Raw genomic sequence first — 11099 nt, 5'->3', positions numbered from 1 at the left:
CCAAAAGACTATGCCTTTATCTTGGATTTCATAGATTTCCCTTTCCCCTCAGTGATTTGATTAATCTTACAAGGCAAACAATAGCAGGCAAAGGGGATCTATAGAAATGTGCACCCTGGTTTCCTCCTCCATCTCCTCTACCAATGTGTGAAGAAAGCCAGTGCTCACCAGCACTTTATTAAGGTGAAATCTCCTCCTCTTTACTTAATGTTGGAGAAATGTGGCCACCAGTACTCAGTCATGGTAGATTCGGAATCTCATCATCTAAACCAGACTTCGAAAGTGCACTCAAGGGTCTACTTAGTTAATAAAGCGAATAATGGAAGATGGTATGCGGTTAGCAAAGCCAGATGCCCTATCACCAGGATCCTGTTCTGCTGATCTGTGCCAACCAACTCATCTCACCAAACCTAATGTCAACCCCCTTGAACCACAAACCTTCCTTCTTTTCTAACACGGTCAGCTGCAGTCTGTCTCGGAGGACACAGAACAAGACGCAAGCATATCTTTGACCTTCAGACCAAACTGCTCTAAATGGTGGCCAAGACATCGCAGTCAGGTGTAAAGACAATCCTTAGGAAAAGAACTGTGCATGCTGGCATGGATGTGCTGCCAAAGAAAGGACAGCCTGCCCCTGCCCCCGTGTCCTAATCAAAGCTGCCTTTGTCAGATAACCTGAAGAACATTTACAAGCAGTCACCGGTTCCCTCACAGATATGCACGCTTGCACTTCAAGAAATGATAAAAGACAATGCGCTTGTCTGCTCTGTTTCCTCCTGCCTGTCCACAGTCACGTGATGCGGAACTTTCTGCTAACGCACGAGGCTTCTCAGAGTCTGCTTTTGAAGAGCTGTGTTTGTGAAGTGAATATCGGAGCAAACACTACTTATGAGGGGAAACAAGCCCCGTGTGTTTTGTATTAAACCATCAGTAAAAAATGAGACAGTATCATTACTTTCAAAATATAGAAAGCCAATAGTTGAAATCGTTTAGTAGTAAATTTTTTTTTCTACATATAACCTTGTAAGTGTAAAGAGTATTAGAGTGACATTTCAGCTATATTGGACTCTCGTTAGGTTAAGGGCTTCTCACTCAGGTAAGGCTTAGGATTAGGAGAGTGTCGTTCAGGGGTTGAGGTACTGACTTGGCACACTCATTCCCCACTCTCTATTTTGACTAAAGACAGATACTATATTTGGATGTGACAGGTGCTTTTGTTGTTGTTGTTTTGTACAAGAGTGCAGAACTGTTAACGGTATATAAACATTGGCGTGGAAAATGCTAGTACATATAGAAAGGTGAACATCAGTACCAGCTGGTTCCACAAAGTCCACTCTTAATAAGAATCTTCTTTGTGGCAAAAAAAGCTTGGCATCAATATCAGGCTGAAATTTATGTCATTAGAAATCAATGTCATTACATGAGATATGGGAGTACCTTAGAAATATTAACTCCTTCTCTAGCTAGGAAAGGCCAGAAGTAAAACTGTTAAAATCATCTTCATCATCATTGTCATCATCATCAAAAACACAGCCCCAGTTTGCTTTACAGCCCAATTTGCAAACTGTCCCTTTAAAATACAGCATATCCCAAAGCCTTCTGAGTTTGGAATGGAGCACTGTATCAGGTTTTTCACAGAAGCCCCGAAGGATCACAAGAAGCTTTCTTAAAAGAAAAAAAAGTTCCAGTTGGATGGAACTGTTTCTCAACTGAGCTCCTAAAACTGGAATTTCAGCTATACAAGAGAACAGGAAACAAATAACTTGGTTTTTGTCTTTTTACATGTCCATATTGGTTTTCTTTTAATGCAGCTACGATGTTTCTGCTAAAGATAAAGATAATAGGGTGGACAGAGCGGTTACCACCAGAACCAGCAGTGGGCTCAGACCACAGCTTGGAGGAGCAGCCATTGATTTTGTGGTTATGTGGCTGGAAGCACCGAGACCTTCTTTTTCATAATTACCCTGTGAGAAAGAATGGTTTCATTATCATCCACTGCATGTCTTCATTCTGCCACAGTATACTTTACACTCTCTCTCCCTCTGACTCCCCACTGGCTGACCCACTCACCAAAGCTGACCCAAGATTTTACCACTGAGACTTAAACTCACCGACTTAGAATTTTATGGGAAGAAACCATGAACCTGGGTGAGAACCAGATACTTTTGAGAAACTGGCCAGTGCTTACTGTTTGCTCTTCCATTAGGGATTATTAAATGCATTCTGGGAGAAGATATCTGAGTTCAGGTACCCCTGCCATTCCTTACCCCGCTCTCAAGGGTTTCATGCTACACAGCTAACTGTTAGCTCTGTGCAACATGGAACTCTTCTCTTTCTGCCACTGGCTGAAGAGGAATGCTCACTCTCTCTCCCTACCAGGGAAGGAGGGCAGCAGAGTCATCTCAGGAAACTTGATCGAGTGACAGTTTGTGTAGAGATAGGTCACAGACAGCATTCAAAACTGGCAGAGCAGCCTCTCCCTGCATAAGCCAGTTCAAGCCCAGATTTTATAGATGAGGAGCTGGAGAGAGCAAGAGCTTGCCCTTCTCATTGCTGGGAGAACCAAACCAGAACTCTGGCTTCTGGATTCCCAGCCAGCACAGCTGTCCTTCCCCAGGATAGATTCCTCCATCCCTGTCACCAGCACCTGCTTAATCCCATAATGCTACCCCCCTCCACAAGGAACCAGGGCCCGCCACAGCAGAATTCTTGGTCTCCTCACCTGTAAATTGGGGAGAGTAATGTACCTCCTCTCATCTACCCATGGGGGGCTGTGGAGGTCAGAGGCACCACAGAGAGAGAACATCTGGTGAGCAGTGAGATTTGCTATGTGTCATCTCTGTGCTGGATGTTTTTATATGACTGTGATCACAGAGGCTCAGGGCCCTGGGACACTTATATTAAACCTGGGACAAAGATCCCGGGTCCCAGGCTTACTTCCAGCTTTGTGAACTGGAATTCAAACTCTTCACGTTGCTCAAAGGACAGATGGCTTAGATTCGTTGTGGACTAGATACCTTCTTGTCTTTGGATGCTTTATATGATACCCTGTCCCAGGGGCCCAAAGGCTATATTTCTATAAATGCACAAAGCCTCCAAAAGAAACATACTTACATTGGAAATACAGAGGTGCGTATTGCCCGACACATTGGATTTCAGCTTCTGTGCCTGGAGAGAGACAAGGAAAAAAATGTTCAAACATAATACAGAAGAGTAATTACTGATGATCCATTAATCAGCTATCTAGGACAATGCTCTCTGATAAATATGTGAGCCACAGCTGTGAGCTCCGTATATAATTGAACGTTTTTCTAGTAGCCATGTAATAAAGCTATATCAGGTGAAGTTAATTTTAATAATATATTTTATTTAACCCAATATATTATCATTTCAAAATGTACTCAATATTAATAAGATACATTTTTTTGTGTCCATATAAGTCTTCAAAATCTGGTGTGTTTGGCATGGCACGTCTCAATTTAGACTTGCCCCATTTCAAAGCCTAGTGGCTACTGAGGGAGCAGTTCAGGACTAGGTTACTAAAAAAAACGTTTTGAAGTAATCCCTCATTTCTTAAATGTTTGGGAAGTACCCCCTTCTAGGTAAAGATATTGCAATAAGCATCTGCATTTATGGGTAATACAGACAGAGGCCTTCCTGGGCTTGCTTGCTTGTTCATTTGTTTATTTGTTGCTCCAGTCAACAAATCCTTACTGAACACCTACTGTTTACCAATGCTGGATATATGGTAATGAACAAAAAAGGACCTGGTCCCTGGGTTCACGGGGCTCCTCTCTAGTGAGGAAACCACTTGCCAGTCACTGTTAGGGGGATAAGGCACAGGGCAGGGATGGGTATCCTCAAAGAATCACGCAGAGTATTACAGATTCTCTATCCGGTCATTTTAAAATGGCTTCCCGAGCAGTTGCAAGGGGACTGGGCTGTGAAGGCATTGAGCTGCCTGTTTCTCCTCAACTGGAACAATCCTCCACTGGGCTTCTACCTGATAATTTCATTATAGGAAAGGTCTCATTGCTCAAATAATTACAGTGAAAACGCTTGTGAAAACTACTGACCCTGGTACAACCCACTCATTTTACAAAGGAAAACAGAGCTCAGAGAAGTTAAGTGACTAATCCAAGGTCATACAGCAATCTACTTAGAGAGTCAGAATGCAGACCCAGTCTCTTCAATTCCTAAATGAAAATGTGCTATCTCCTACATCACAGTGTTTCTCCCCAAAATCCACACAAAGAACTCCCATGTTGCTCCTTCCCCAGCAACAGGAGCCCTTTGGCATCGGCAGACAGAGCTCATTTGTCAACAGGCCGAGCCCCTGGTTAAGCGTTACACTTGAATAAAGGAGGACCTGGACAACCAGCTCTGTGTGGATGGCACTGGCAGGCTGCCTGTTGTGACTTTTGCAACTCCTGGAAGACATGCTAGGCTGAAATGATAGCATGTTCACCCAAGGAGTAATTTATTGACCATAATGCTACTTGGGAGGCATCATAATCTTTACCTATATTTGCATATGCCAGCTGTGAATATGAAATAGAAACCTTTAAACAGGCATCGAGAATAAGACACTGTGAAGCATCCAGGGGCTGTTCAAAGGTCACTAAATGTTATGTATAAGAAGAGCAGAGAGGAAATTGGAAGGGGAATTGAACCTGATTCAAAAGCCTACTTTTAATCTATATTAATAGCAAATCTGGTCCACTGCATTGTCACCTACAGAGAGTAATGTGTAGTGCTTTACATGTTTTATTTCTGTTCCAGTTTGGAATTGTGCCCAGACACCAAAATGGCCCTAAAACATCACATTCTGCCTTTTCTAGGCCATAATCTACAAAAGACATAAACCCTTGCTAAGGGCCCTTGCATAACTAACAAATTTACTGAATTGCACAGAGAAGGCAGCATGATTTCTAGACTGGGACACATTACGCCCTCAAGTTCTTTCTGTGCTTGTGGTCACAGCTAAGCTGCACCTCCGTGTCCTAGGCCTCAGTAGCTTCTAATAGTTCCAAGGGCTGGGAAGGCCTCCTTCCTACTTTGTTTGGTATGTTAGCACTAGCAGACAGTGTTGTGTTCACTGTATGCACAATCTGCGACACTCATTAGCTATACTGCAGGAGTACAATCCTACCATTATTAAATAATTAGAAAGGGGCTTTCATCGGTGGACTAGAAAAGGCCTCTATCTTAACAGGTTTTCTTAAGTGGACTCTTATCTGCAGAGGTAGATTTCTGACCCTCATTAGTCACGGAGGGTTTCACACTATATACAGAATTTATAAGCTTTCAACCAAGAGACACACATGGGTGTAAACTCTGAAGGTCTTGTCTTCTATCTGGAAACAGCAGGCATAACTTCAATTACAGAGGAAAATGCATTTAGATCAGCTCCAAGTCTGTGAAGTCTCTAAGTGCTTATTCCCCCAAAGTGGGTATCCCAATGGCCTCTGTATAAAGGAAATGGTCAGTTTCTGGTCTTGTCTCCGTGCAGTCCAATTGGCTAAGGCTGGAAGCAGCACCTCTCAAGCTCATCTTGCCTGGAGGACCATTTGGGTTGGCATAACTGGAGGAACTGCTGAGTCCAAGTAAGATTATGTAGCCAGATCCCTACAGGGGATGCCCTGAGAAAACGGTGTCTCTCCCGTTAAACATCTTCCCAACCCACAGAGGGAGGCGCTTAGCAGTCCACACCCAGACCTCTAAAGACTCTGCTTACACCGGGTATTAACAAGCTTGCTACAGAGCGGTCTGGGTGCTCGGGAAAGCCCTACAGAAGCAGAGGCTGAGAAGAGAGGCTCTGGAGTTCCACCTAAACCTGGCATGGGCCACTGTCAGGTCTTTGAGTCTGAATAGCAGAATCAAAGGATTGCATATGGGTTTGATATCTACTTAAATCTCCCACAAAATGAGATGAGGGCCAGAGTGTGGTGGCTGTCTAGACTGGATGGGGTCAAGAACAGACATCATCAGGCTGGGAGTCCAGTACTTCTCACAACGGGTGTGCCACAGAGAATGGGTCACAGCCTGGGATGTAGACCTTTGAACGTCTGGCTAGTTGCAGGCTTATGCATCCTGTATGCAGTGTGAACTTCTTAAATCTTCCAGAAATCTGCTTCCGCAGATCCAGAGTCTACTTAAGAAAATCTGGGTCTTAAAACCCACTTTGGAAGCCTGAGAAACCTGTTACTTGCACATTTTAGAGGCTTTTATCCTGAGCATTTCTGAAAACATCATCAAGCTATCACTGTCTTACTAGTCAGGTATGATAAATGCAAATGGATAAAATTACAGGGTGTCCCCCGCTTTCAACTATCACAAAAAAAGTACTTACGCACTTTAAATGCTGTCTCAATTACTGAAAATTGGGACGTCCCAGGAAAATTAAAAGGAAAAAAATAACCTCCCGAGACTTTGTAAGGTATAAGGTAAATTAGAAACTGGAAGAGCACTTTTTTTTAAATCCCTGAGTTACCAACTGGTAAAACCAAGGGTGCAATAATAGAAGGGCTGGCACAGGGTTCAGGGGCCCTTCAGGGAGCCCTGCAGCCCTGATGATTATGAGAAATGCAGATACCTGACACAGAGCTCAGCCAGCCGGTACCTATGCAGACACCATGACTTAGAGTTTGTGGTTTAACATAATATGTCTTTTAAAAAGAGATTAAGAAGAGAAAATGCATTTCACTTTTCAAAAAATCAATTTGAACTATTCTTACAGTATGTTGAAAAATGAATTATTTAATCCTTTTTATGAAAGGGTGTTTCTTAACATCTAATTTATAGTTATGAGGTTTAGGGGAAGCTGCCTGACTCTGAGCTGAGCAAAACATCACCACCAAAACCTGGACACCTTGAGGTTTTCATCTTGAGAATGGGAGGATGAAAACCATCCTAGAGAAGCCTGTCCCCAAACCAAGCACCTTTCCTACTTTCTGGAAAAGCAGGCAAACCTGTTCTTTAGGCACATGAAGCCTTTCCACTCCAGCAGCTGTTGCTCTCATATTATAAAAGCGTCACTGGTGGTAATCCCAAGTCCAGGCACGTTGCATAAATGAATTTCCAGGGCACTATAATTGTGGGGGCCCAGACTGCGCCAGTCCCTGGCACCAGAGGGTTAATAAATGCATTAGATGCTGTTAACCTCTGTTACCTGGAGTCAGAGTGGTGCCTCTCCTGCTTTTTACCCCAGTGATTATTAGCATTTGGAAAGCCTGCCATGGTGCCAGCAGCTTTCCTGTGCAGAATGCAGACAGGCACACATCATTTATAGCTCTCAGCCCAGTCCCCACATGAGTTCTGCCTACAGCAGGCTCTCCCCAAGCTCTGGGGACAGGTCAGGCTTGTGAGCAGCATGCTCACTCTGATTACGGAACTGAAGACTTAAAAGCGCACTCGCCTGGAGCCTGGCCTTCGCTGCCCCAGGACTCCATTTCTGTAGAGAAGCCAGTGTTTAATCTCCAGATTTTAGGCAGCTGTCAGCCAGCAGGGCATGGAACATTTCTCTGTTCTCCTCCACACATAAGAAAAGCCAGTTTCTGCTCTACCTCCAGAAAACAAAACCAGGGGAAGTTGCCCAATCCAATAGCAACAGACTGTCCAGTCTGCAGCCAAATAGTCATAATTAATGATGCTCTGGTTCTTTTCTTCCTTGCTTTACTGATTAGAGAGATTTGCTATATTAGGAACCTGTTTGCTTAATGACAGAATACAAGCAATAAACAGAGAAATACACAGACTGTAAAATGCAATCAACTTTGCTCTCCAGCACTCACTAAGTACCTAGCTGCATTTATCACCCTTGTCAATACTGGTTTATTAGCATACCAGTCTTTTCTGCAGCACAAACTGGACCTTCGCTAGGGAAAACCACTGTATGAGTTCTTCCCAAAACAGTCCAGAAGCCAAAGTCCAGAACTCAAAGCCATTACTCAATTTAAATCTACATATTTTATGTTCCCTTGTAAGACAAGCCATGGGAAGGAGCGTGTACCTGACTGAGAAGGTTAACTGAGCAGAGGAACCTGCTTATACTCACTATATAACAATTCTATTGTGTACTTGATATCGATTTGGCCAAATTAATTTCTGTATATAAAAAGACATAAAAAAAAGCTCCTTGCTAGTGAATCCAAGTTAAATAATGGAGGCCCACCCAGTGGTCTGGATTTTTTTTTTTTTTTTTTTTTTTTTGGCTTTCCTATTAACTTTTGGGAGAGCTGGGAGAAGTTTTATTGCTGGTCTGGCCCCAAGCAGTTGGCCAGCCTTTTTTTTTTTTTTTTTTTTTTGAGATGGAATTTTGCTCTTATTGCCCAGACTGGAGTGCAATGGCGCGATCTCAGTTCACTGCAACCTCAACTTCCCAGGTTCAAGCAATTCTCCTGCTTCTGCCTCCCAAGTAGCTGGGATTACAGGCATGTGTTACCACTCTTGCTTGATTTTTTGTATTTTTAGTAGAGATGGGGTTTCACAATGTTGGTCAGGCTAGTCTCGAACTCCGGACCTCATGTGATCCACCCACCTTGGCCTCCCAAAGTGCTGGAATTACAGGTGTGAGACACCGCGCCTGGCTGGCCAGCCTTTCTAAAACGCCTGCCACTGTCTATTTTGAAACTCACCTTCCTGGAGGTTTGCTTTTCCTACAAACTTGGTAATAATCACTTGCAACCACTGGTCTAAATAATGTGCAGTAAAGTCAGATGCGTAAAACAAGTGGACACATAAATAAAGCCTGCTCTGCGCCTGTGGGCTTGGACGTTTTTCTTCCAGAGCCTGAGCTCAGCAAGGATCCATTTCCTCCAAGCTTAATTCTGCCAAGCCCCACGGACCCTGGCCCAGGCCAGGAAGAAAACCAGGGGCTGTGAGGGCAGCCAGGGTGAGCTTGGGCAACCATACTTCTGAGAAGGGGCTGGAATAGCCCTGGGTGGTTTTTCTGCCACCGAGCCTGTGACTGTCTAGTCTCCTCTACCTGCTCCCCACAAAGACGCTTTGTCCCTGTGCTGCCTGAACCTCAGCCAGAGGCTTTCATTACATTAAGCTCTTAGAAGGCCTTGTAAAGATATTTCACTCAATTCAGGAATGCCCAGGGGTGCCAAGTTTAGTTAGTCTGGACAGGTCGAGTTGCAGGATGAGGAACCTACAGTCATACTTTCTTACTTGAAGGAAGCGTAGCTCAGACGGGTTGGGCTACGTTTAAGTGAAGCCTCCAATAATGGGTGCATAGTGAGTTGAAATAAAGCCAGATTCCCGATGTGTGTGTTTGGGTGTGGGGATCCTAGCCTTGAAGCTGACAGACAGGCTCCAGCATTGAGTCTTAGATTCCTGGCACCTACGGGGCAGTCAGAGTTGAATTATGCAATTTAGTTTGAGCTTAGTGCCAAGCCTAGATCAGAAACCCTCTTCTTTGACCTGACTGGGGACTGGGCCCATAGGTGGTCAATTGGGAAATTAAGTGAAAGAGTAAACTCACTTAAAAATGGTACATCTATATGACCCTTTAATATCTTGAATATCATTCTTTTACTGATTTTTGGATTATGTGACCAGGACCATCTTTTTTTTTTTTTTTTTAAAATTCACACATTTCTTTTTTTTTTTTTTTAATTTCAATTTAGGTGCATACTATATCTGGCATTTCTCCCTATGTTATCCCTCCCCACCCTCCTCACCCCCGGCTGCCACTCCCCTACCCCCACCAACTGCCCCCAGTGTGTGATGCTCCTCTCCCTGAGTCTATGTGTTCTCATTGTTCAACACCCACCTATAAGTGAGAACATGCAGTGTTTGGCTTTCTGTTCTTGTGTCAGTTTGCTGAGAATGATGGTTTCCAGATTCATCCAAGTCCCTACAAAGGACACGAACTCATCATTTTTTTATGGCTGCGTAGTATTCCATGGTGTATATGTACCACATTTTCTTTGTCCAGTCTATCATTGATGGGCATTTGGGTTGGTTCCAGGTCTTTGCTATTGTACACAGGGCTGCAATGAACATACATGTGCATGTGTCTTTATAGTAGAACGATTTATAATTTTTTGGGTATATACCCAGTAATGGGATGGCTGGGTCAAATGGAATTTCTATTTCTAGATCCTTGAGGAATCACCACACTGTCTTCCATAATGGTTGAACTAATTTACACTCCCACCAACTGTGTAAGAGTGTTCCTATTTCTCCACATCCTCTCCAGCATCTGTTGTCTCCAGATTTTTTAATGATTGCCATTCTAACTGGCGGGTATCTCAATGTAGTTTTGATTTGCATTTCTCTAATGACCAGTGATGATGAGCATTTTTTCATACGTTTGCTGCCTCATATATGTCTACTTTTGAAAAGTGTTCATGTCCTTTGCCCACTTTTGAATGGGTTTTTTTTTCTTGCATATCTGTTTTAGTTCTTTGTAGATACTGGATATTAGTCCTTTGTCAGATGGGTAGATTGCAAAAATATTTTTTCCCATTCTGTTGGTTGCTGATTTGCTCTAATGATGGTTTCTTTTGCTGTACAGAAGCTCTGAATTTTAATTAGATCCCATTCGTCTATCTTGGCTTTTATTCCCATTGCTTTGGTGTTTTAGTCATGAAGTCCTCACCTATGCCTATGTCCTGGATGGTTTTGTCTATGTTTTCTTCTAGTGTTTTTATGCTGTTAGGTTTTATGTTTACATCTTTAATCCATCTGGAGTTAATTTTAGTGTAAGGTGACAGGTAGGGGTCCAGTTTCTGCTTTCTGCACATTGCTAGCCAGTTTTCCCAACACCATTTATTAAACATGGAGTCCTTTCCCCATTGCTTGTTTTTGTCGGGTTTGTCAAAGATCAGATGGTTGTAGATGTGTGGTGTTTCTTCTGGGGTCTCTGTTCTGTTCCATTGATCTATATCTCTGCTTTGGTACCAGTACCATGCTGTTTTGATTACTGTAGCCTTGTAGTATAGTTTGAAGTCTGTCGGTGTGATGCCTCCAGCTTTGTTCTTTTTACTTAGGATCGTCTTGGCTATATGGGCTCTCTTGTGATTCCGTATGAAGTTTAAAGTGGTTTTTCAAGTTCTGTGAAGTAGGTCATTGGTAGCTTGATGGGGATA

General features: G+C 43.2%; 1 protein-coding gene across 2 annotated transcripts in view; it reads right to left on the bottom strand.

Moving 5' to 3' along the window:
- Positions 1-951: 951 nt before the first annotated feature.
- Positions 952-11099, bottom strand: part of GFRA1 (GDNF family receptor alpha 1) — a 223024-nt gene continuing 212876 nt past the window's right edge. For both annotated transcript variants that reach the window (XM_012448032.3, XM_012448031.3), the window contains 2 exons: positions 3115-3168; positions 952-1964 (listed from right to left, as the gene is read on the bottom strand). In XM_012448032.3, the coding sequence (XP_012303455.2) occupies positions 1812-1964; positions 3115-3168 (207 nt within the window). In that variant the 3' untranslated portion in view covers positions 952-1811. The remainder of the gene's footprint in view (positions 1965-3114; positions 3169-11099) is intronic.

The sequence above is a fragment of the Aotus nancymaae genome, unplaced genomic scaffold, assembly GCF_030222135.1.
Source record: "Aotus nancymaae isolate 86718 unplaced genomic scaffold, 86718_ANA_hifiasm-v0.15.2.pri h1tg000010l, whole genome shotgun sequence".
In the NCBI taxonomy this organism is placed as follows: Eukaryota; Metazoa; Chordata; class Mammalia; order Primates; family Aotidae; genus Aotus; species Aotus nancymaae.
The sequence above is the reverse complement of the archived record's forward strand: the minus strand, read 5'-3'. Positions and strand labels throughout refer to the sequence as shown.